This window comes from Vicugna pacos, chromosome 19, assembly GCF_048564905.1.
Source record: "Vicugna pacos chromosome 19, VicPac4, whole genome shotgun sequence".
Taxonomy (NCBI): Eukaryota; Metazoa; Chordata; class Mammalia; order Artiodactyla; family Camelidae; genus Vicugna; species Vicugna pacos.
In genome coordinates, this window is record NC_133005.1 from 25,127,918 (window position 1) to 25,150,320 (window position 22,403).

A 22,403-nucleotide genomic window follows, 5' to 3' on the forward strand; every position below is an offset into this window, starting at 1 on the left:
CTTGCCCGAGAAGCTTGTTGGCACCATCAGCTTCACAGACTGCCAAAATGCAAACGGAGGGATTGGTTACTAGACCTCAGGTACGGAGAAGAACAGCTGCGGCCTTGGCCCTAGAAGGCAGGGTGGGGGCTTAGCCGTATGGCCTTTCATGCAGATGGTGCCGAGTGCCACTATTTATCAACAGCTGCGCAACACTGCAGTCCACGCAGAGCAACTACAGGATCTCAAGACTGTTAGTCTAGCACAAGAGCTTATTTGGTAGGCGAGTTAGCAATCTGCCTTAGCTCTGGAAAAAAGATCCCAGGGACTTAAGTGATGATACAGTAAAATACTATGTTACATTTGCTATATAAATAAACTGAAAATTTTGCCGTTATCATAAAACACCTGGATGCTGGAAAAATTCTAATGAATGGACTTTTAACTGCATTGCTGAGATCACATGAGAAAGTAGGAAATCCCCAAGGGCCAGAAAGAAAGCTGTAACCACAGGGGTAGTAGTTCAGTATAATAGAGGAAAACTGCTGCTTGGAGGCAAAAGAAGTTCCAAGAAGTCAGAGTCTGAGGGATTAACTGCCTCTAGGGAGAATATGACACAAGGCTTTGAGCCTGTACAAAATGGATAAACAAAACCAGGACCTCTCCATGGAGCCAGGTCACTGGTTTTGGCCTCACTGAAGAGGCAAGCAGGGAAGGTCTACCCGTCTGCAAAGGGAACTGAGCAGAGAACTCTCTGGCCCTGCTGCAAGAAAGAAACACTGACCAGAGACTCTACTCTTATATCTGCTCTCTCCTGGGGCTAAGGTTCAGAGTCCCATTATTCCAGAGGTCAAAGAATCCCTTAGGCTGAGGAATTAAGATGACTCTAGGCTTGTATCTCCTGGTGTCTGGCAGAAGCAAAAATGCAAATTCTCTAGAGAAGGATATTAAAATATCAAAAACATCAATCACAATATTACATATCAACCAAGTATAAATTGTCCAAGAAAGTTACGAAAGTTTATGTCCAAGGAAATGAGCCACTATAAGCAAGTCAACAGGAACAATAAAAAAAATGATTTAGATCCCTGGGACCTCAGGTAGTGTTACCAAATACAGAATATAAAATAACCATGAAACCTCTAAAGGTGGTGCTGGGAAGAAAAAGAGCACAGAGTAGGAGACTAAAAATAACTAGGCAGATATGGAAATAGAATTCTGAAAATTACAAATTGATATAAATCTATTGAACAGCAGATTAGATGAATCAAAATGAGTGAAGCATTACTGTATGAGTCGTCAGAGAGACAAGCAGATGAAAAATAGGAAAGAGTTGTTCCTTTAGGAAGGCAGGTTGCAAGGAATGAGCCCTTTCAAGTTTTACCAAGGGTGCAGTCAAGAAACCTTACTCCTGTTCCTCAGTATAAAAAGAAATGGCCTGAAATGATACAATCTTAGAATGAGCAAACATGCATTGATCTAAACTCCTCCTGCCCATCTGTGCTTGTTTCTGATGCTACAATTTCATAGTGGTGAGCTGAAGTGTATCCCCTCCTCTGCATCCTCCCTCCCAATAGCATCAGAGAACCAGCAACCACCCACCACGCCCCAGGGCAGCTTCATTGCCTGGTGCTGGGCGCCCTCTTGTGGACAGAGCCAAATCTGCTACCTCTGCCGCCTTAATCTACAAACCAGATTCCTATCCAGGGTGCACATCTCAGCAACTCTTGCTTTCCCCTTTGCACCAACCTTTTCCAAGGCTGCCTATCTGCCCCATGAATTCAATTAATTTTCTCTGGGTGCCTCCTAGGGAGTTCCGGAAATGATCAAGACTCAGCACCCCCACCACCTACCTTCCAAGGGCTGAGCTCTGAAAAGCCCACACCAGATCCACCCTCCACCTCGTGCTGTGCTCCTATGGCTTTTCCTTGCTTCCCCATCCGACATCCTGCAGCCCCACAACTTGGGTCGCTCCCTCCTCTGTTATAGCTGCCACTGTCCTCCAGCCATGGGCTGTTTTCTGTTACCAGAGAATGCCCAAGATCTCCCTCAGCAATCTTGACACTTGACACAAGACCGGCTTTTGGTGCCGGGGGGTAATCCAGCTGTCTAACTCAGCAAGGCACTTGTTTGCTGAGCTTCTGAGTCTTTGTCTGTAAATTGGGGATGCTAGTGGTGCCTACACCAGTGGGTTGGGAGGTGTGATGTGATCCCATGAGAGTTGCCCCTCACACAGGGCCTAGCACCCAGGAAGCCCTGTAAAAGAGGTTGCCATCACAACCTGCTTCTCTCTCTCTGCCAAAACGTGATGTCCTTGAGGATTCACCTTTGTCCCAGCATCCTGCCTGGAGCCTCGTGTCTTACTGAAGTATTTGCTTTAAGAGTAACTTCTTGAAGGCCCATCAGAGGCTGTGTTAAGGGGACTTCTGTGTTTCTCAGAGCTGGAGGGCAATGGCAGCCACCGAGGCTGTTGCTGTCTCTCCAGCACCTGGCCTAGCACTGGGCCAGTCCCCAGGATAGGTTTTGATGTGTGCAGGTGAGTCACCAGCACAGTTGGGAGGAAGGTGAGGGGGCAGGTGCAGGGAGTGGTGAAAGGGTGGGGGTGAGGGTAGCAGTTGGCAGAAGGAGCCAAGAATACTCTGCCTGTCCTTGACCGAGGTGCTGTCACCAGCCCCAGACATTTTACCATCCCCAGCACCTGCCACAGCAGGTGCCTAGTGGTTGCTGAAACAAGCTGAAGAAACACCAAGAGCAGGGCACTGAGGGCAAGGACTGGGAAAGGCAACTCAGAGCTGATGGCTTTGACCTCCTACTTAAAGGCTAAGGAGGCATTTCTGTAGTGGATGGCGCCAGGGGTGGGAGGGAACAAAAGCCAAGGAGGGGGCGGTGACTGAGGTTGCACATAGCCCAGCCCAGCTGAAAAGTGTTTTAGGGAGAGGAGGCTGCACATAATGGAAGTGGGGGGTTGATTGCTAAGGGCCTTGAATGCCAAGTCAAGAAATCAAACTTGGTCTTGATGCTAAAGGCAGTGGGGTGCCTCATACTGAAGGATCTTAGCCAGGGAGGTGTGGTCACCATGGCAATGTTTTGTTCTGGGGGGCAGTAATTAAGTTTATTTAATTTTCAGTGGAGGTACTGGGGATTGAACCAAGGATCTTGTGCATGCCAAGCATGTGCTCTACCACTAAGCTATACCCTCCCCACCCTCCCGCCATGGCAATGTTTTCAAAACCCTTTATGTCTATTCCTTTATGAGGAATGGACTGGTAGTGGGTGGTGTGGGGAAGGGAAGCCCAGTGAAGAGGCTGCCACAGTCTTTCAGGCCAGAGATGATGGTGGCCAAGACCTGGGGGCCCAAGGGGATGGCAAGATGGAGATGAAGGCAAGCTTGCGAGAGTTAAGTAGACACAATGTAAAGGCCTAGAGACCTCTGTGACCCCACAGCTCCAGCTCAAGAACTTTGTCCTCCCTGTAGCTATAACTTCAGCCTCCGGTCCGCAGTCCAGCTCACACACCCGCCCACAACACTTCCCCTGGCAACTCCCAGCTCCCTATTATCTGCAGGACATCATTCGACTCCTCTCTGGCCTGGTCTCCCTGCTCACCTCTAATCCCTTAGACTCCGCAGTTCTTCCTTCTACTCCCTTTGCAACATTCTCCCTGCTTGTCTGCCCCTCACGTCTGTCTAGAGACCCCTACTCATCTTTCACAGCTCAAACCCAGCATCACCATTTCCAAGAGGCCTTCCCCAATCCTGTAGGACTGACACTCTCCCCTCCACCTGCAGGACCCTCCCCAGCACATCCCTTCAGCAAAGGAGGTTTGCTATTGTTACTCTTTTGTGGAGGAAAACAGAACAGAAGGAATTCCAACAGGACAAAGCTGGATTATTGCCTCCTGGATGGGATTCTCTAACAAGGACAGACACTGAAACTTCCTCATGCTACCCAGAGCTGAATGTCTCAGGTGCTGGCAGCACTTCTGAGGAACTGCCAGGAGTCTGGGAAGTGGGTGGCAGAGGCAGCCTGGTGTAGCTCTGGCCAAGGAGCCTCCAGGGACTCCTGTGCTGGTTCTTTGGCTTGGGCGGCCAGGCCAGCAGGAGCAGCTCTTTCTGCCCTGCAAGTCTGAACTCCTGCAGGGGTGACTGGGGAGAGACCTCAGGGAAGACCTGCCTGGAGTCCCAAACTAGGATGTGCACCCTGAGCTGGCACCATCTGAGCTGCCTCCTTGGCCATGCCCCAGCACCTAGCAAGGACCTGGCACCACCAGGGCAGTCAGGCACATGGGTGAAATGTCAGCCCACTAGCCAGCCACCCCTTGAAACCCCCCACAGCTTTTTCAGGATGAAAGGCCTCCCAAGGCCCTGTCACCTCCCCGTTTGGCCCCAGCCGCACTGGGCTTCATTCATTTCAATGAGGCAAGCTCTCCCCGGACTCAGAGCCCAAACCTGTGTCTCTCCTGCCTAAATATCCTGACCCCAGCACCCTCCAGACCAGGTCAGAGGCCATCCTGTGCTCTTTTCATATGTAGCCACCTCTCTCCAATCCCCAAGTCCCAAGATGGCTAGAAGGAAGGTCCCCAGTAGCTGGTAAGACCCACTAAGGGGTGGTGACAAGTCCAGCCTGGAAAGGGGTGAGGCAGGCGAGGGGGGTTCTGCCTGGGGACAAGTCGTCTCTCAGGAACCCAGCCCTGCTCTCTGGGACTTTGTGAGGGCTCAGTAGCGAGCCCCCAACTCCACACCACACCCTGTTGGCAAAAAGGGGTAAACCTAGAACCCGCAGGATTTGGGGGTCAGGCGGGGGTGGTTAAGGCAGAGCCCAAATGCACTTACCTTTCCCAGGGAAGACTCCAGAGCCAGGATTTGCAAGGTGAGAGGGCCCCCAAATTGAGACAAGCTGAGTCAGCTGTAATTAAGTTCTCACTATCTGTAGGCTTGGGGGCCCTTCTTGCTGAGAGAGAGAGGACACGACACAGGAGGTGACCACTGCCTTTATTGCCTCTGTGCTGGGGTCCTGGGCTGGGGTTCAGAGGTATCTAGGGGCATCAGGTGACTTGGCCCAAATTATTGCTACTTAGCAAGGTCACCTTGGGGCTTCCCATAGTGCCCTGAGTATGGGTGGGCAGGAGCATGCAAATGATATGCAAATGACATGCAAACCAACCCAGGATCCTCCAGAGGTCGCTGGTGCAGCTGCAGGTGCTGGAAGGGTCAGGAGCCTGCCAGCCCAGGAGGATGATGGGGAATCCTAGGTCCTTACCCCACACTGCAGACTGATCCAGCCCAGCCTCAGGGGTCGAGGTGGGGTCGGGATGGACAGTCCCTGAGCATCAGCCCTGGTTCTGCTGCTGGTTGGGGAAGAGCAGAAGCCTGGCCCCGAGACAGCAGGAAGAAAGCAGGCACCCACTAGGTAGCCAGGCGGCCCAAGGCCCACTCAGAGAGGGGACTTGCCCTGGGTCACGCAGCAAGGCAGGGGCAGAGGGGACCAGAATCCAGGCCTCCTGAGCCAGGCAGAGGCCAGAGTACCTCAGAGACCAAAGCTACAAACAATAAAATACACTGATAAAGGAAGAAATAGAAGCAAGAGCCCTGTCTCTGATCCCGGGGCTGAGATTCTCCACCAGCTGGGTCTGGGAGGCCACTGAGAGCTAGGCCCCAGGTATAGGAGGCAGCAGTGTCCTTGGTCTCAAGCTGAGCCGACCAGTCCAGAAGCTCCAGAAGGAGGGTCCTTGGTTATGCAAGTCAGGCTCGATTATTATTCATAATCCACCAGGAGGCTGGGGGTCAGAGGTTGGGAGTCAGAGGCCATCAGGTGCCCACGGCCCCTCCCCAGGTCCCAGGGCTGTGGAGAGGGTTGGGGGATGCGGCACACCTGGGAAGAACACAGTGGTGAGGGTGTCTGGAGCCCGCAGGTGGTCGATGAGGATGCGCTGGAAGGCCTTGCTGCAGGCGGACTGCTGGTGCCTGGGAAGGGCCGCGGAGTGGACTGAGGCTGGAGCTAGTCCCCAGAGATCAGGACCATGTGGTTAAGAGCTCCCAGCTCCCACCCAGTCCTGCTGCCTGGATTCAGATCTCAGTCCTTCCTCATGTTGGCTGTAAACCTCAGTTTCCTCCTCTGTGAAATGGGGACAATCGTATCCACTGGGATACTGTGAGGACTATACGAAGTAACACACAAGGTGTGTGGCACAGGGTGTGGCATGGTGGTGACAGTGTGTATTCATTGAGCACCTACCTTGTACCTGGCACTGTGTTCAGTTCTTTACATGTCATTTCATTTAGTTGATAAGAGATTAGAACTATTATCACTCCCATTTTGAAAGGAGCCCACTGGGGCTCAGAGGGGGTAGGTAACTCTCCTGAGGTCACACAGTGAATAGGAAAGGATTATTTGAACCCAGGGCCCATACTCAATCAAAGGTAGCTTTTAGACTACCACTCATACCTTCTCCAAGAGGCCTCATCCTGCCAGAACTCGTACAGGGTGAAGGAGGCATTGTCCAGCATCTTCTGGGCAGACACACTGCAGGGCCAAAGAGATGGCCAGGCCAGGCCTGGGCTGCTACCACTGCTGCCAGGGGTGTCTAACGAGAGCCCTGGCCCAAGACACCCAGCCCCAGCATTTCTCCCTGCTCACCACCCCCCACCCCACCTTGGCCAGCACACCAGCCAGCTGAGGACTCACTGCAGGCAATGGCTCTGGGCCCCTGTGAAGTCCACGTAGCAGCACAGGGCATGGTGGAAGTCCTGCAGGGCCGCCTCAGCCACCTGTACCTGCCTTTGGGCCACAAGGATGTGCTGGCAAGAGAGGCAGCCCTGTCAGGCAGGGTAGGGCAGCGCATGGCAGGAGGGACAGCTGTGGACCCCGCCTTTCTGGGCTTGCACCAGACCCAGCCTACCTTGAGGTCGGGCCCCTGCCCCAATCCAACCCCAGCATCCCTGACTCCATCCTCTTCTTCTCAAGCCCAAGGTTGCTGCCTTGATCCAGCCATGTCCCGCTCTCCTGCAGAATGGCACCACTTCCTACTGCCCCTTTTGGCCTCCATCCCCACTGCCACAGACCCAGCTTTCAGAACTATAGATGAGGGACACTGATGCTCATGGAGGAGCAGATTTCTGCAGGGTCACACAGCAAGACCAGAACCCAACTGGCCTGGCCTGGGGTATGAGGGCTGGGCCAAGCTCACAGAATGGGGGAGTGTGCAAGGCAGAGGCCGGGGGTCAGCTGGCCCCATTAATCTCCTCACTTCATGACCTCCTCCTGGCCCGACACCCAGCTGCCTGCCCCGCTCCCAGACTCACCGAGTTGGGCCCCTTGGTAAACTCCTCTTCATGCAAGGGTTCCAGCCGGGGAGCCTGTGAGGGACACAGAGAGTGGGCCAGGTCCTCAGCGTGTGCCTGGCTTGGGTGGACTCCAGGAAGGTCCACCGGCACAGGGCACCAGCCACGTGGCTGCTCACCTTGCACTCGAGCTGGTCAATGAGCTCCTGGAGACGGTTGATCTGGAGCCGCCACTGCATCTCGGCCTCTGAGCTCCGCCCTGGGGGTCAGGCATGGGCCCCCTCAGGCTGGGAGGCCTCTCTGGGCGGAATGAGGGAAAGAGGAGGAGCAGGCACTGGGGGAGGTCAGGCCCTCCCACCCCGCCGCAGGCACACCTGTGTCAGAGGAGCCAGGAGACCAGGTGGGCGACCTACTGACGCTCCGCAGGGGCTTGCGCCCTGCCCGCCGGCTGCCACGGGGCCTGCTCTGCACCAACACCCTCTCATCATCTGACCTGAGGGAAGCGGACAGTCGGCCTACTGCTCCCAGACCCACAGGCCAAGGACTGGGGCCCCAAAACAGGCCTCGGTGAGGTAAGACAGGCTTCTGGGGACACTGAGGCCCAGCCTCAAAGGCAGACCTCCCCACCCTCTTTAGGCCTCCTGCCTAAGAACAAGAATTTGGGCTCCAGGATGCTAGAGCTACGGAATGCGGTGAAAGCTGAGGGACTTGACACATGGAGATAATGGACACACATGAACTGGACCCACAGGGGCACGGAGCTCCTCACATACCGCGGGCTGTGGGCCTGGGCCTCCAGGGTGTCTGACGCCCCCTCCAGAGAGCTCTGCAGGGCTTGGAGCTGGCTCACTGTCTCTCGCAGTAGGAAGCGTGTCACAAACTGGTCCACCTTGGAGGCCCGCTCATACTCCTGGGGCAGAGGAGGCATGGTCTGCAACTCTCAGCCCCAAGCATATATTTCTGAGTGGGGAGCTGTCTACCAGAGGGACTAGAGCAACAGTGGCAGCGTAAAGATGGCATGCAGACCTGGCATAAGTGGGAGGGCACTGGAACTCAGTGGGCGAGCAGACCTCAGACCCCCTCCTTGTCCAGGCCTGGCCTCTTCCTGGAAGGTATGAGGCCAATTCATAGAGAACCGTCTGCCATTCTCTGGGCCTCAAGGCCCCTTCACTGTTGGGGCCACCACCTTCAGCCAGTGAGGCCCCAGGCACAGCTGGACTGGGGGTGGGTGGGAGAGTTGGGGTGTGGTATGACATAATGGACACATGAAGCCGAATGATGGTATTATATGGCTCCATACTCACCAGCTGGCCCCAAATTCACAATCTATGTATTCATTCATTTATCCATTCATTCACTCACTCATCCACATAAAAGACATCTACTGAGCACTTCTTACTAAGAGCTGCAAATAAAACACAGTGGGTCATCGGCCTCACACACTGACCCCAATCTACATCACCATTTCCCCCCAAGCCCTTTCCAAGGTGGGCAGAGGCAGGTAGGCTGACCATGTGCCAGGCCCTGTGCTGCCCACTTGGGATGCTCCTTCACCTCCTTGCCTGTTTCCTCACCTATAAAACAGGGATGCTAACAGTTATCTCACTGAGCTGTTGAGAGTCTCCAATGAGTTATTTCCTACATGGGGCTCAGTCCAGTACCTGTCATCGTTTTTACTGTCAAACATAATACAAGAAAACTGCCGACTTGTACATCCAACAGTCAGACTCCCTGAGAATCTCCTCACCAACTCCTCTCTCTGCCCCCCGACCTACACACATAGCCCAGGATGGGAGTCCTAGGGAGCTGTGGTGCCCCCCTTCACAAGGGGTCCCAGAGGCACCATCCATCAGGGGCTTCCTCTCCTGCCCATGACCTGCCTCAATTCAGCCATCAGACAGGCAGGGACAAAGGGGAGGCTGGGTCTTCTCATTCTTGGACAGGCCAGTGGTTTCTCCAAGCCTCTAGACTTCCTGGCCATTCTCTGAGCTTCCTGAAATCCTTCCAATAAGTTCCTTTTTGCTGTTTAAGATTATTGATCAGTTTCTGTTGCTTGCAACCAAAGAACCTGGCTGACACACGCACCCACTCTGTGCCAGGCCCTGTTTCCAAGTAGAATATCATTTAATCCTCATAACAGCTTACAGGAACCATAAATGACTCCATTTTTCAGATGAGAAGACTGAGGTCTAGAGGAGTACCTTGGCCAAGGTCCAAAACTAGCTAGTGGCAGAGCCAGAATTCAAACCAAGGCCACAGAAATTCCTCTCTAGTCACCACTAAGCATTTTACAAGCATAACCTCACTTATTATCATTAGTCCATTTTTACAGCTGAGAAACCAAGGCCAGAAGTTACAGACAGAGTAAATGGAGCCAAGATTTGCCTGTATGTTCTGGGAGGAGGAGCTCGGAGCCTGGAGCTGGTGATGTCAACCGATGAGGTCACAATGTGGCCCCTCTGGGACAGAGCCAGGGCAGAGAATCCCCCACCAGAGGGCAGGGCAGAGGCAGCATGGGCCTGGGCCCCCAGTGGTGACCAGCCTTGCCATGGGAAACAACAGTTCCCACAAGAGGACCAAAGTCCCTAAGCAGGCCCGAAAGGACAGGCCACCTGACATGGACAAGGCCCGGCAGAAACAGCAGTTCTTCAGCCACCTCAAGTGGCAGAAGCCGAGCGTGAGTGACAGGGCACGAGGGGCAAGTGGGAGTCAGGGGAACCTGGACAGGAGGGGATGCTGGGAGTCCAGGCCTTGTGGGCAGAAGTTCTAGGGGCATGGAAGGGGTAGGAGAGCCCCTCCTGAGGATGAGGGTCCCAGGAACCCACATGGATGTTGATGGGGTCCTAAGAGCCCAGAAGGGAGAGCAGGGGATTCCAGGGACCAGGAGGTGGATGAGACTTGGGAGGCCAGGAGGGCATTCTCCCAACCTAGGACTGATGGGTGGAGGTCCTGGCATGGGGGATCAGCCCAAGCTGGTGACACTGGAGCTATGGGCACGAGGAGTTTCCTTATGCCCTTTTCCATCCCACAGCTTCAAAACATGCTACTTTCCCCCGTCTTCAAGTGGGCAGAGGCCCTGGGCTGGGGCAGGGGTGGGTGAGGGTCCCAGCATCAAAGCTGGGGGCAGGGGGGTAGGCTGGGGATCTCATAAACGGGATCCAAGTGAGGTCTCAGGTCAGCCTGGGGTGGAGGAGGGTTTCCAGAGGGGCAGCAGGGGTCCAGGGCGATGGGGTAGGATACCTCCCTCCCCCACCTCCCCAGGGCTAGGATGGCAGGAGTCCAGGAGACGCAGAAGGAGTTAGGGCCTAGGAGACAGACCTGGGTGGGTGAGCGTCCCCGGGAGGAAGGCTGGACGCGCTTTCCCCTCACGCCCCTGCCCCACCCCCTAGACCAAGATCGTCCTGCTCCTCCCCCTGGACAAGCAGCAGCAGCTAGCTGAGGTGACGGCGGGCCCCGGCGCGCGGTGCGGGCGGCCGGGTGAGGACGCGGCGGACGCCCGGGTGGCCTCCCCGGCGGCGGTGCCCATGCTGCGAGGAGCGGGCGACGGCGCGGAGCGGCGCGAGGGCGCACGAACGCGCGAGGTGAAGAAGATCCTGGTCCTGCTCCTGCTGCTGGACGCGGGGCTGCAGGAAGAGGGGCGCCGCGCGGAGGGCGGGGCCAAGGCGGCGCAGGGCTGGCGGCGGCTCTACTCGCGCCTGCTGACCGACAGCGAGGCAGGAGGCGAGGCCGACCCCGCCGAGGAGCAGCCACGCAAGCGGCGCCGCTGCCCTCGCCCGCGGCCCTGACAAGCTGGCCCGCACCCCGGCCCCCGGACTAGCCCAATAAAGAGCGCAGAGCAACCACTGCTGGCCCTGTGTGAGGCATCTGGGCGTGAAGCCGGGGTAGGGGAAACTGAGGCCCAGAGCGAGACAGGGAAAGACCAGGTGTCTTGAGGGCAGAGCAACGGCCATGGCCTGGAGTCGAGGCTGTTTCTGCCTTCTCCTTCCTTGTGACCCAAGAGTCAGTACCCCTGCCCTGGGCTGGGGAGGGGGCACCCTGCCACAGTGGAGGGAGGCTGTTCCCTGCCTCCAGGCCCAGGTCAGACCCTGCAGGTCTGCAGGCCCAAGGGAAGTGAGCTTGCGCAAAGCCAGATTTGGCCACGCGAGGAGGAGAGGTGCATGCTTCCAGCAGAGGCCAGGCAGCTCCAAGAGTTTCCAGCATTCACTGGTCTTTTTGAGGCTGAGGGAGAAGGTCCCAGGCTTTTGCTTTTTAGCCACCACCTAGGGAAGAACTGTGAAGGTCCATGATTTGAGCTTTAGAATCACATTCCACCTGTGAGAGCACCCAGGAGGAGAGGCTGAGGTCCCTGGTTCTCTCACTTCTGCTGCACTCTGCTTGGAAACCCCCAAGGCACCTCAGTTACCTGTCTCCTACCTACCCTGTCCCATCCCTCTCCCCACATTGCAGCCGCTGATCTAGAGGACATTTCACTCCCCTGCTCATAAGCTCATGCTGGTTCCCAACTGACCACAGGGAAAGGCCCAAGCTTATTATTGGGATGTGCAGGCCTAGCTCCCCAACCTCAGTCTTCCCCTCTGGGGCTTCTCAGCGACTTCCACCCTCACTCCTGGTCTGGCCATACTGTCACTTGTGGTCTTCAATTCAGCTTCTATTGAAAATACACTTTTGTCAGTGTCAGCCTCATCAATGTCCTGACCACATTACCTACATCAAGCTTGAGAATCCACTACCCACATAGCATCTCCTCTACTGCTTGTGAGAACTGACCCTTTCCTAACAACCACATGGTTACAATCAGGGTAAGCACATTCCTTAGTGTGGGGCACATCTCCTGGAATAAGTGATTGGCCCTAGCTGGTCCTATCAGTCCCTTCTCTGGGTCCGTAATTCAGGAGCTGTAAAAGGCTGTTTTCTACAGGAACATGCACAGGCTGAAACCAGCCTTCAGAAGATTATAAACACAATGCAGAGCCAATGGCTTCCCCACAGCCCTGCAGTCAGGCCCTGCTTCCAGTCTGTTCCTAAACCCTGATTTCATCCTGCCCTTGGTATCCATAAGACATACAAGATGCTTGTATAAAATCCCTATTTTAGCTTAAGCTCACCTCAGTGGGTCTTCAACTTGCAACCAGAAATGTCCTAAAGAAAATAAAGAGACTGCGGAGACAACAAGTGGCCGCTTTCCTGTAGGTGAGGATGACCACCTTTTAGAGGAAACAACTGAACCCAGAGAGGGATCCAGACTTGTTCAGGGTGCACAGTGAGTCAGCTTCAGAACTGAGTCACAAACTCAGGCCCACGTAAGACCATTTGCAGAAGCTGCTGTGAGCTGCCTGGGTCCCTGAAGGCTAAGCACACAGGTCTTCAGGGTGGCTGTAGATCTGTGATTAAGACCTTTCTCTTCAGCACTGAGAAGGGAGAGCCCACACATTTGGCCAGAGCACATCAGGTAATCTGAAATGGTTTGGGGATAGAATCAAACTGGTTGTTCTGAGCAGCTGAGGCCAGACCTCTGGATGTTAAAAATCGCCACCCTCAGCCCTGCTCCAGGAGAGAGGATATGTCTGGGGAGTTTTCATCAGAGTGGAGGGCTGCGGAAGCATGGCAGGTGCTGAGGACTGAGGTCACAATGAGTCCAATCCAAGTTCTTTTCCTTCTTTCTCTGACCACCCCACCCCAGCCCTACCTCCACAACCAGGAACTACAGTACTTCTGCCAAGCCCAGGTGAGAAGTGCCAGGAGCCTGCCCGGGGCTCAGGGGCTGGGCTGGGCTCCTGGGTCCCCAAGTGGGGATGTATGTCTGGATGACATTGTCACAAGGCCCCATAATTCCCAGAGCTGCTTCCGGAGGCTTCTCAATCTCTTAAAGGATTTGGCCCAGACTTATCCTCCATCTGAAGGGGCAGAGACGCACAGCAGAGGCGAGTCCTCAGAGACATGGTAGGGCCTTGAGTCAGAGGAGGGCAAAGAGGACCAGAAGCGGCCATAGCCCAGTGAGGGCGGGAACTGACACCTGAACCAGAAGCGGGGTCCTTGGGCCCAGGGAAGGAGTCCAAGAACTGAAAAGAGACATCCACTCGGTCCAAAAAAAGTAGGACCTCAGGACCAGACCGCAGAGACCAACAAACTGAGAGCAATAGCTATCTAATCCAGAAAGGCAGGGACGTAGGGCCAAGGGGCAGAGCCAAGAGCTGAAAGGCGGGCCTCCATCTAGGCCAGCGGAGTTGGGGTCTCAGGCCAGGGGCGCAACTGAGCCTCTGGGAGCAAAACTCTTGGCTGAAGGGCGTGGCCGGCCCGAAGGTGGCGTCGCTGTCCGGGAGCTGTCGGGTCCGCCGGCCGCCCTCACTGGGTCGCGTCGCCGTAGTAGTGGACCAGGGCTCGGGTTTCACCAAAGCGGGCTTTGCGGGCGAGAAGCAGCCGCGCCTGGTGCTGAAAAGCTCCAGCCTGGTGCCCAGCCGGGACCCGCCCGTGCTGCCCAAGGCGCCGGGCTGCGAGCTGGCAGGCAGTGTAGCGCGGACGCACCCCATCAAGCACGGCGTGGTAGTGGACTGGGAGGCCCTGGAGAGGCTGTGGGAGCGCCTGCTGGTGGGCGGCCTGCGGGTGTACCCAGAGCAGTGGCCGGTGCTGGTGAGCGACGCGCCATCGGCGCCGCCCGCGGGCCGCGAGAGGGTGGCGGAGCTGCTGTTCGAGGCCCTAGCAGTGCCCGCGTGCCACATGGCCAGCACCGCGTCGTTGGCGCTCTGCTCCGTCGGCGCGTTCAGCGGGCTGGCCGTGGAGGCGGGCGCGGGCGTGTGCCACGCCACGCCCATCTATGCTGGCCACTCCTGGCACGAGGCCACCTTCCGGCTGGACGTGGCAGGTAGCACTCTGTCGCGCTACTTGCGAGACCTGCTGGTGGCAGCATGCCCCGATCAACGGCTGCAGGCCCTGCCCCGCAAGGTCATCACACAGCTCAAGAAGCGCTGCTGCTATGTATCGCTGGACTTCGAGGGTGACCTCCAAAACCCAGCTCGCCACCATCCAGCCAATATCTGCTTAGGCAATGGGTGCTCTGTCTGCCTCAGCAGCGAGCGATTCCGCTGCCCAGAGCCCATCTTTCAGCCGGGTCTGCTGGGCCAGGCTGAGCCAGGACTGGCCACACTGGCCTTCCAGGCACTGCAGAGGGTGCCTGCAACACTACGCACACGGCTGGCCAACACCGTGGTGGTGGCCGGTGGCTCCACGCTTTTCCCTGGCTTCACTGAGCGCCTGGAGATGGAGCTGGAGACCCAGTCCCGGCGGCACGGCTATGGGGCACTGCAACCTCGCCTGGTGGCCAAGCCTGGGCGTGGCACAGCAGTGTGGACAGGAGGCTCCATGGTGGCCTCACTGCGCTCCTTTCAATGCCGCTGGATGACCCGGGCCATGTATGAGGAATGTGGCTCCAGACTGGTGCACGAAGTGTTCAACTGAGTCATCATGCTGGACTGAAGGGGGTGGTGTCATGAGGGGGGATGCAGAGGCAGACGCTCAGCAAGCTGAGCTGCAGCTCTATCAGAGGCATTGAGTACCAGATAAAAGGCTCAGTGATTGGAGCTGGCAGAGTTGTGTGGTGATGGGTACCCCCTGTCCCTTTCTGGACTAGGAGGAGGTGGTCAGGACTTCTGGGGACCTCCCTTTGACCTGCAGTTTGAATCCTCTGTAACCAGTGCCAGTACAGAGAATGCCAGTCTAGCTGCCCACCCATGGCAGTCCAGCTGTTTCCATGGCAACAAGGAAAGAGCTGCCCCCCTCCACTTGTGTCCAGGCTACAGATACAGAAGTCATCATAATACACCAAACCCTCACCATGTACTTTTCGGATTCCCATCCCATGCCAGGCCCCAAGGGGTGACCTTTTGAAAAGCTACTAAATCCCATGTGAAAGCAACCAGAAGGGGAAGCCCTGTCCCCTGCTGATTATCAAGTTGCTGAGGGCCTCAGTTTCTCCTTCTGTAAAAAGTGGGGTCACGCACAATCCCAGGCCCGCACACCACTCCTTCATTGCCCCTTGTTAAGAGCTATGGAACAAAGGGAGGTGGAGACATTTCTTAAAAGGAACACACAAATTGAGGGGCAGCTTGTGGTGTTTTAAAAATATCCAAAGGCCTGGAGCCCTGGCTGTGAGCACTGTTTATGCTTGTGTGCACGTGTCCATACACACACACAAACACGTGGGTGCACACACGCCTGCCTACTCACACGTGTCCTCAGGGTGTGCCCCCCCACCCCCCTGCTAGGCTCCACATACCAGCACCAGCTGGTGGGTATGTGCGAGCATGCCCTACCCTCCGGCCCATCCCTGCTGGGAGCTAGGCTGGATACCCCACAACAGTTAGGTCTGGTCAATAATCAGCAGCAGCAGCAGCAGCAGCTCCAGGTAGGAAGCGGCTACTGTGTGCCAGCCAGAGGTCTGGGTGCTGGGAACAGAGTAGAGAACTAGAAAGACAAAACTCCCTGCCTTCATTCTCATTTAATTGTCACAACAAATGTCTGGAGGCAGGCTCCATTATTATGCCCAGTTTACAGAAGAGGAAACTAGGGCCCAGAGAAGTAAAGATGCCCTGAGCCCAATGGTGGAGGCTCCCACAGCACAGCAGACACCCCCTGCCCTCATTTAGGACCCCTACCATCGGCCCCTCCACTCACCAGCTTGGTTGTGTCCATGGCAGTGAGAACTGCACAGTTCAGAGACTCCAGCGCAGCCAGCACAGGCCGGTAGACGCCCAGTCGTTCTGAGAAGTAGTCTGCGGGCAGAGGAGGCGCTCAAAGGTTCCCGGACCCCCACTCCCCACTTACAACCTGGAATTCCCCAGCAGCCAACCAGGCCCATATCCTGAGCCCAGTCCATCCTGTTCCATCCGGAGACCAGCAACAGCCTCTCGTCACACCCACCTGCCCAGGGGTCCCAGGAGGCAAGAGTTCCCATGGGCCTACTCACCACACAGTTTCTCCGTTTCCAAATTGCTGCAGGGAAAAGAGAAGGCACCCTTCAGACCTGCTAACTTGGGCCAGGTAAACCGGATCTTTGAAGCCAACATTCCTTCCCTCTCCCTGCCTGGCTCAGCCTGACGAGGAGGCGACTTCTAACTCCACCCCAGGTTAAGTTGCTTGGTGGACAGTGAGAGGGAGCAAGCACTACTGCCCCATCAAACACTCTCTTAGGGCAAAAATTCAGTCCTGCTCTTGGCCTCCAAGGGGATTTCAGGTCAGGGGAGACAGAGGTGAACAGAAGCCAGAGAGGAGTGGTCAGAGCTGGGAAGGGGAAGCCAGGTCTGTGGAAGTCCAGAGAAGGGGTCTTACTTGGTAGGCTAGGGAGGGCTTCCTGGAAGAGGGGCTGCCTAAGCTAGGCCTTAAAGGACAAGGAATTTGACTGGAGTGACTGGTGGTGGAGAGGTGGTAGCACAAAGGGTTCAGCCCAAGCCTCAAAATACAGGCAGGCATGGGAGCCTTAAGTGGTGACCTGGAGATAGAATTTATTCTAAGAAGATGGGGGTAAGGGAAGTGACAGGAAGGGCTAGCTGTGTGTGTGTGCCTGCCTGCGTGAGGGAGCAGGAGAAGAAAGCAGACTCGTGCTAAAGCCGTAGATGTGGCAGCACCTGCATCCATTGGTGGCAGCAGGCAGGGCCCAGCTGTCCCCAGGCATCCTCTGGTCCCTGCATAAAGTGGGAATGGAGGGGGGCACCTGTGGGCTAAACCATAGGTGGTGACTCAGGCCTGGCTATTTTTGGGTGCCAGCTGGAAGCAGTGTGATGGGCAAACTGGAGCCAGGAAGGGGGTGGGTGGGCGGGTAAAGTTGGCACTGAGCCCTGGCACCCCTCTCCCTGGTCACCCCCATCCTCCATAAGGAGCCAAGGCAGCAGGGGACACAGTGGGGTCGGGACAACTTGGCCTCATGTCTACCTGCGGCACATCCACCCCATCGCGTACTCACTCAGTGGGACGCCCATCAATGCTGCTGAACAGCTCCCGCAGCTCTCCTGGGCTGAGAACCCCATCGGCAAAGTAATTCTGGAATTCTTCAAACGAGAGCTTACCATCATCTGGGGGGATGGGGGACAGAGAGCAGAGTAAGTATCCCTGACCCCTGGCTGTACTCCTGCCACCAGGTCCAGGCCCACCAAAGGCCTCGCAGCACATCACAACCACCCAGCCAGGTGGAATGCGATTGCGAGCTTGGTGGGGAGCCTGGCTGTTGGAGACAAAAGGGCTGGGGCCCCCAGAGGTGCCCACTTAAGATAACAGGCACCCAAGGAACAGGGCTGTACATGTGTGGCATTGGGTAGGGACTCAATAAATGTCTGCCAAATGAAGAAACAAATGAACAATAGCCTAGGATACAGGCAGATCACAGCAGGGCCTAGACATCCCTTGGAGGACTGGAATCTGGCCCGAGTCTCTGCCCCAAATGCTGGCCAGCCTGGCTCCAGTTCCATGCTCTGGAACCAGGCTCCTCTCGAGAAAACGACAGAGTCAGATGAGATCTTCCTAAGAGTTGGAGCCCCTGTAAGAAGCAGCCAGACTGGCTCAGGAGGAAATGACCATCACAGGGGACATGTAGCAGAGGCTGAGAGCATAAGCGTGATGGCCAAAGACACTGGGGATTTGACCTGCAAGGTCTCTAAGTAGATGAGATGGGGAGAGTGGAGCTGGGGGAGGGTCTGAGCTTCCCCAGACAGAATGCTGTGATCCAAATGGGACCATGTGTCCGGATCAACAGGTTGGGACTAATGGTCTCCACCAATTTGGAAAGACCTGGGGAGAAGGGGCAAGGAGAGGGATACAAGCCTGTCTTGAGGGGGCTGAAACATAAACAGGTCTGAAGACCGCAGGTGAAAGGAGGTCAAGGCTGACAGGCTATCTCAGTTCAGACCCTCCACTAGCCAATCAGGGCACCGCTGGCTGCTCCGAGTCATCTATGGGCAGCAACCTGCTTGCAGGGTTCCCTAACGGCTCCTGCTTTAGCTTTGAAGGTTTTCCCGGACCCGGGTATGAGACTGCCCAGGACGAAGGGCAGGAGGAGCCAATTCCCTGGACCCATCTTTAGCATGCCCAAGCCCTCCCTGGGTCCAGATGGTTGGTCATATGGAAAGTTACTGAGCCCTCTAAAATCTAAGATAAAATCCCCCACAGGGCCTCATATCCATGACCTCGCCAGTCCAAAGCCCCTCACACAGGTAGCCTTGGACCAAGCATCATAAAGACCAGGATTCAAGACCCACCATATAAAGGCTGTGTGACCTCAGGCAGCCTGCTTCACCTCTCTGGGCCTCTGCTCCTTTGTCTGTGAAATGGGGTGAAGAACTCTCATCTAGCTGGCAGCTTCGAGGACAACATGAGGTCATACATGGGAAGTACTGACCACAGGGCCCTGCCAGAAAGTAAGCTCCCACCTCCAGCCTCTGGCTAAACCACATTCCCTCTACTCTCCATCCTGCCAAACTTGATTCAAAATAGCACTTCCTCCAAGAAGGATGTCTTGGTTGATTCTCCTGATTTAGGTCCCCCAAAGATTCTTCTCCATTCTACACTGTGTCTCTAAACCCCCCACCATCCCCTGAGCCTCTATGATGTCCCTTGCCCTTCCCCCAACTGTGGGACCAGGGAAGCCACACTCACCATTCTTGTCTGCTCTGCGGAAAACCTGGAGGACAAAAGGGCACGGATGAGAGCTGTGAGAGGAGCCTGGGAGGTAGGAGGCCCCTACCCAACTCAACAGGGCCCCAGCTGGCCAGCCTGCTCCCTGCATCGCCCTTCCTCCTGCTCAGCCTAGTCCCAACCCCCTGCCCAGCTCTGCCCTGCAGGAGCTTTTCCAACAAGGGGAGCACAGGAAGAGCACACAGCAGGCCCCACTGCTTGCTCACTTCTCCTGCAGGGCCTGGCCTTGTGGGGGGTGCTCCAGGCCAGGTCTCTGCACCTTCACCTCCCACACCAAGTCCAACCCGAGTTTTGTCTGATGCATCCGCCCTTGGAACAGTCCCAGTTTGAGGAAAGTAGGGAGATGGGCCAAGATGCAGCCTGAGGATCCTGGGCACCCATCCCAGACCTGAATCCCAACTCTGCTGTGTGATTCTGGTCTGTCCCAGACTCTGCCTGCTCCGGGCTGTTTCCCTGTGAGCTTGTTGAAGACCCCGGCTAGTCCTTTCTTTGTGGGTATCTGTTTTCCCACTAGCACATGGGGGATAGCCCAGGGTTAACCCTTCCAGGGCTGGGCTTTCTATGAGGCCAGCTCAGTATGAGGGTCTTGTCTTGGGCAGGCCCATGCGCATATGGCTATGTTTGTGTGTGTGTCTGTGTGTGCGCGTGCATGCAGGGAGGAGTAAGCGTGGTGGAAAGCAAGAGTGGACAGATTGTATTTATGGAGAAGCTTTCAACAACAGAGGCAGGCAGAGCAGAGCAGAGTAAAGACATAGTCCCTGCTTCTTCTAGGGACCAGAGACTCTTGGGTCACACAAAGCAACCAAGCAAACAGGAAACCAGCAGGCCTGGTAAGGAGGGGCAGGCCAAAGCCTGGACAGAGAGCTCCTATCAGCTCCAGGTCATGACCACCTCTCCCCTCTGGCTATTTTCTCAGGTCAGTGAGGCTCAGAGATAAATCTAATCCCCAGCCAAAAGCCTGACTCAAGAGAAGGTCTGCCACCGGCTTAGGGTCACATAGCAGTCCAGTGTGGCCTGGCTGGGGCAGCTGGAGATACTGGCGGGGAATAGTGGGGGGTGCGGTGCTAAGCTGGGAAAGAGGACACCTAGAGCCACACCCTAGTGTGCCCCTGCCTCCATGCATGATAGACATTTCCCTAACCCTCTAGGCCTTGGTTTTTCCATCTGGGAAGTGGGAAGGTCAGGTCCCTTTCAGCCTGGAGGATTGTGGCCAAGGTGCTGAGTCACTAGGGACAGTGGGGAGGGGGCGGGACTACAGCTTTTTCCCCTGGCAGGAACCTCCTGGAGTAGGGGCATGAGAGGACAGGGTGCTGACACTAGGGTGAAAGGTGGGGAAAGGGCTCAGGGGAGTGACTGAGGTCGGGCCAGGCTGCTCCCAGCTAGTGTCCACGGGAGCTGCAGGACCACCTGCCTGCCAGGGCAGGGTATACAGATCACAGAGGATGACTGTGGGCAGCCCTGACCAACTGTGGGATCCCACCGTCCCCGGGTTAGATCTTAAGGACTTGGGTCAGCACGAGGTCAGGAGTCAGGGGGCTGCTTCCTCCTCCAGGCCACCTTGCCCGGGTCAGCCCAGCCTGGGGCTGCCAGAGAGGGGCACCATGACTGCTTCTATGATCAAGTGTTGACACCCCCAACCCGGCCAAGACACATGCATGGGGTGGGTTCAGGGTTGGGGCAGCAAGCACAGTAACACTGAACCAGAGACAAGGAGGGAAAGTGAAAGACAGAGAATGGGATAAAAAGGCAGAGAGATAAATATAAGGGAGACATACAGACACAGAGACGGCAGGGTCTGGGAGAGCTAGGGAGAGAGATGGAGACTCAGAGACAAGAGGCAGGGCCCCCAACAGACCTGGAGCGAGAGACACGGACATAGAGGGAAAAACAGTGAAAAAGCCGCAGAGACAGAAGCAAGGAGAGACAGAGTCCTCAGGGAGAGGTATGACAGAGACCTGGAGATACACTGAGAGAGACAGCGACCACCCCCACGGCCGTAGCGTCGGCGCCCCAGGCCCGCTCCCGACTCACGTCCTGGAACAGTGCGTGTCCGGCGGGCCCAGCGGCGGGCGCGGGCGCGGGCGCCGGGGGCCGCGGGTGTTCTGGCGCGGGCGGCCGGATCAGGCACACGGTGAGCAGCCCCGCGCACGCCATGGCACCGCCACCCGCTCGGCTCCGGTTCGGCTGAGGCTCCGGGATCTGGACGCTGCCACCGCCGCCGCCGCGGACTTCGGGGGATGAGAAGGAGCGGCGCCCACCCTGTCGGCGCCGGCGCGGAGGCTGAGGGCCCCGCCCCCCGCGGCTCCGCCTCCGTCCCCGCCCCACCGGCCGGCGAGCTTGGCCGTCTGCCAGCCCCTATGCTTTCCAGTCTGGAAAAGGGGAGCAAACTCTAGCCTTTAGCGGGGTGCCAACGCCGCGCAATGCAGAACCCCAACACCGTTCGCCTCCGTAGTTCCCCACCTCCCGGAGGGGTGGGCAGTGCAGAGTTAGGAACCACTCAAGGAGTCATTTCCACTGGGGACAGGCTGCGTAAATGATGGTCAGCTTGGCGTACTACACAGCCTGGAACAAAATGGGAAGGGCTACGCGTCACACCCCCGACCCCGCCAGGGCAAGTCTCGCTCGACTGTGGGTCAACAAAGCAAACTGCAGGGGCACAAGGGCGCCACCTGGTGGGTAAAACCTGAAAATGCCTTCCCCTCTGAGTATCCTCTTCTGCAAAAGGTAATCGTAGTCACCTCATAGAATTGTGGGGGCTGAATGACAGTAAAAGGGGTTAAAGTAGAGGCTGGCTCAGCGAAAGCCCACCTAAGGGTCGTGTAGATCGTCTCGCAGTACCCTCCCCTCCACTTTCAAGCTCAACTCAGCCTTCTCTTTCCCCTCTACTCTGCTGTTCTAGCTCCCTCTTCAATCCATCCTCTACACAGCAGAGGGAGTTTTAAAATATAAAACTAGACATGTCGCTCTTGTCTCAGACTCACCAGGGCCCTTGTCCCCTGAATAAGCCAAAGACTGAACTTCTCTCCACTTTGGTCCTCACCTCAGGGTTCCAGTCACACTGGTTTCTCTCAGGTTGTCTGTGCCCCAGGGCCTTTGCCCATACTGCCCTCTCCTGCTTGGTGTGTTCATTTTCCTCATCACTTAATTTCTACTCTCCTTCAGCTTCAGATCAAGCACCACCTCTTCCAGGAAGCCCTCCCTGATCTTCTCATTTGTCTGCAACTCCTCCAACAGATCCTGAGAGCTTCATGAGGGGAGGAAGCATGTGTCCCCAGAACCTGACACAATCATTCTGTTGTAGTTATCTGCTGCATGTTTACAAATGTCTAGAATCATCTGGAAGGAGCAGAGAAAACTGATCAGAGTGGCCTCTCTGGGGCTGGAGAAAGGAAGGGAGTTCATTTATTACTTTATTAAACAGTTTTTAAATTAAGACATAAAAGGTGATGAAGCCTATCTACCTTGGCTC

At 56.2% G+C, this 22,403-nt stretch overlaps 3 protein-coding genes across 3 annotated transcripts; 2 read left to right on the forward strand and 1 right to left on the reverse strand.

The window, feature by feature from the left end:
- Nucleotides 1–4,952: 4,952 nt before the first annotated feature.
- On the reverse strand, nt 4,953–22,386 carry NECAB3 (N-terminal EF-hand calcium binding protein 3). The gene is made up of 13 exons (XM_006202740.4): nt 20,966–22,386; nt 18,896–18,920; nt 17,211–17,319; nt 16,218–16,243; nt 15,926–16,023; nt 8,032–8,168; nt 7,633–7,751; nt 7,438–7,517; nt 7,280–7,333; nt 6,663–6,775; nt 6,423–6,500; nt 5,850–5,941; nt 4,953–5,754 (listed from the first exon to the last, which is right to left on the reverse strand). The coding sequence occupies exons 1-13, from the start codon at nt 21,086–21,088 to the stop codon at nt 5,720–5,722; spliced, it is 1,089 nt and encodes a 362-aa protein (XP_006202802.4). The 5' UTR covers nt 21,089–22,386; the 3' UTR covers nt 4,953–5,719.
- C19H20orf144 (chromosome 19 C20orf144 homolog) lies at nt 9,716–11,100 on the forward strand. The gene is made up of 2 exons (XM_072944046.1): nt 9,716–9,935; nt 10,648–11,100. The coding sequence occupies exons 1-2, from the start codon at nt 9,807–9,809 to the stop codon at nt 11,041–11,043; spliced, it is 525 nt and encodes a 174-aa protein (XP_072800147.1). The 5' UTR covers nt 9,716–9,806; the 3' UTR covers nt 11,044–11,100.
- Nucleotides 13,869–14,832, forward strand: ACTL10 (actin like 10). Its single transcript, XM_072944045.1, has one exon. It carries the CDS (start codon nt 13,973–13,975, stop codon nt 14,708–14,710), a length of 738 nt encoding a protein of 245 aa, XP_072800146.1. The 5' UTR covers nt 13,869–13,972; the 3' UTR covers nt 14,711–14,832.
- Nucleotides 22,387–22,403: the final 17 nt, after the last annotated feature.

Bases quoted from the DNA above. Each gene is read 5' to 3' on its own strand.
- C19H20orf144 (XM_072944046.1), top strand. From the start codon at position 9,807: ATGGGAAACAACAGTTCCCACAAGAGGACCAAAGTCCCTAAGCAGGCC. The intron at 9,936-10,647 runs GTGAGTGACAGG...CCCACCCCCTAG, and splicing joins TCAAGTGGCAGAAGCCGAGC to ACCAAGATCGTCCTGCTCCT.
- ACTL10 (XM_072944045.1), top strand. From the start codon at position 13,973: ATGGCCAGCACCGCGTCGTTGGCGCTCTGCTCCGTCGGCGCGTTCAGC.
- NECAB3 (XM_006202740.4), bottom strand. From the start codon at position 21,088: ATGGCGTGCGCGGGGCTGCTCACCGTGTGCCTGATCCGGCCGCCCGCG. The intron at 7,518-7,632 runs GTGTGCCTGCGG...CCTGACCCCCAG, and splicing joins TCCTGGCTCCTCTGACACAG to GGCGGAGCTCAGAGGCCGAG. The intron at 5,942-6,422 runs GTATGAGTGGTA...GGCCCTTCCCAG, and splicing joins GATGAGGCCTCTTGGAGAAG to GCACCAGCAGTCCGCCTGCA.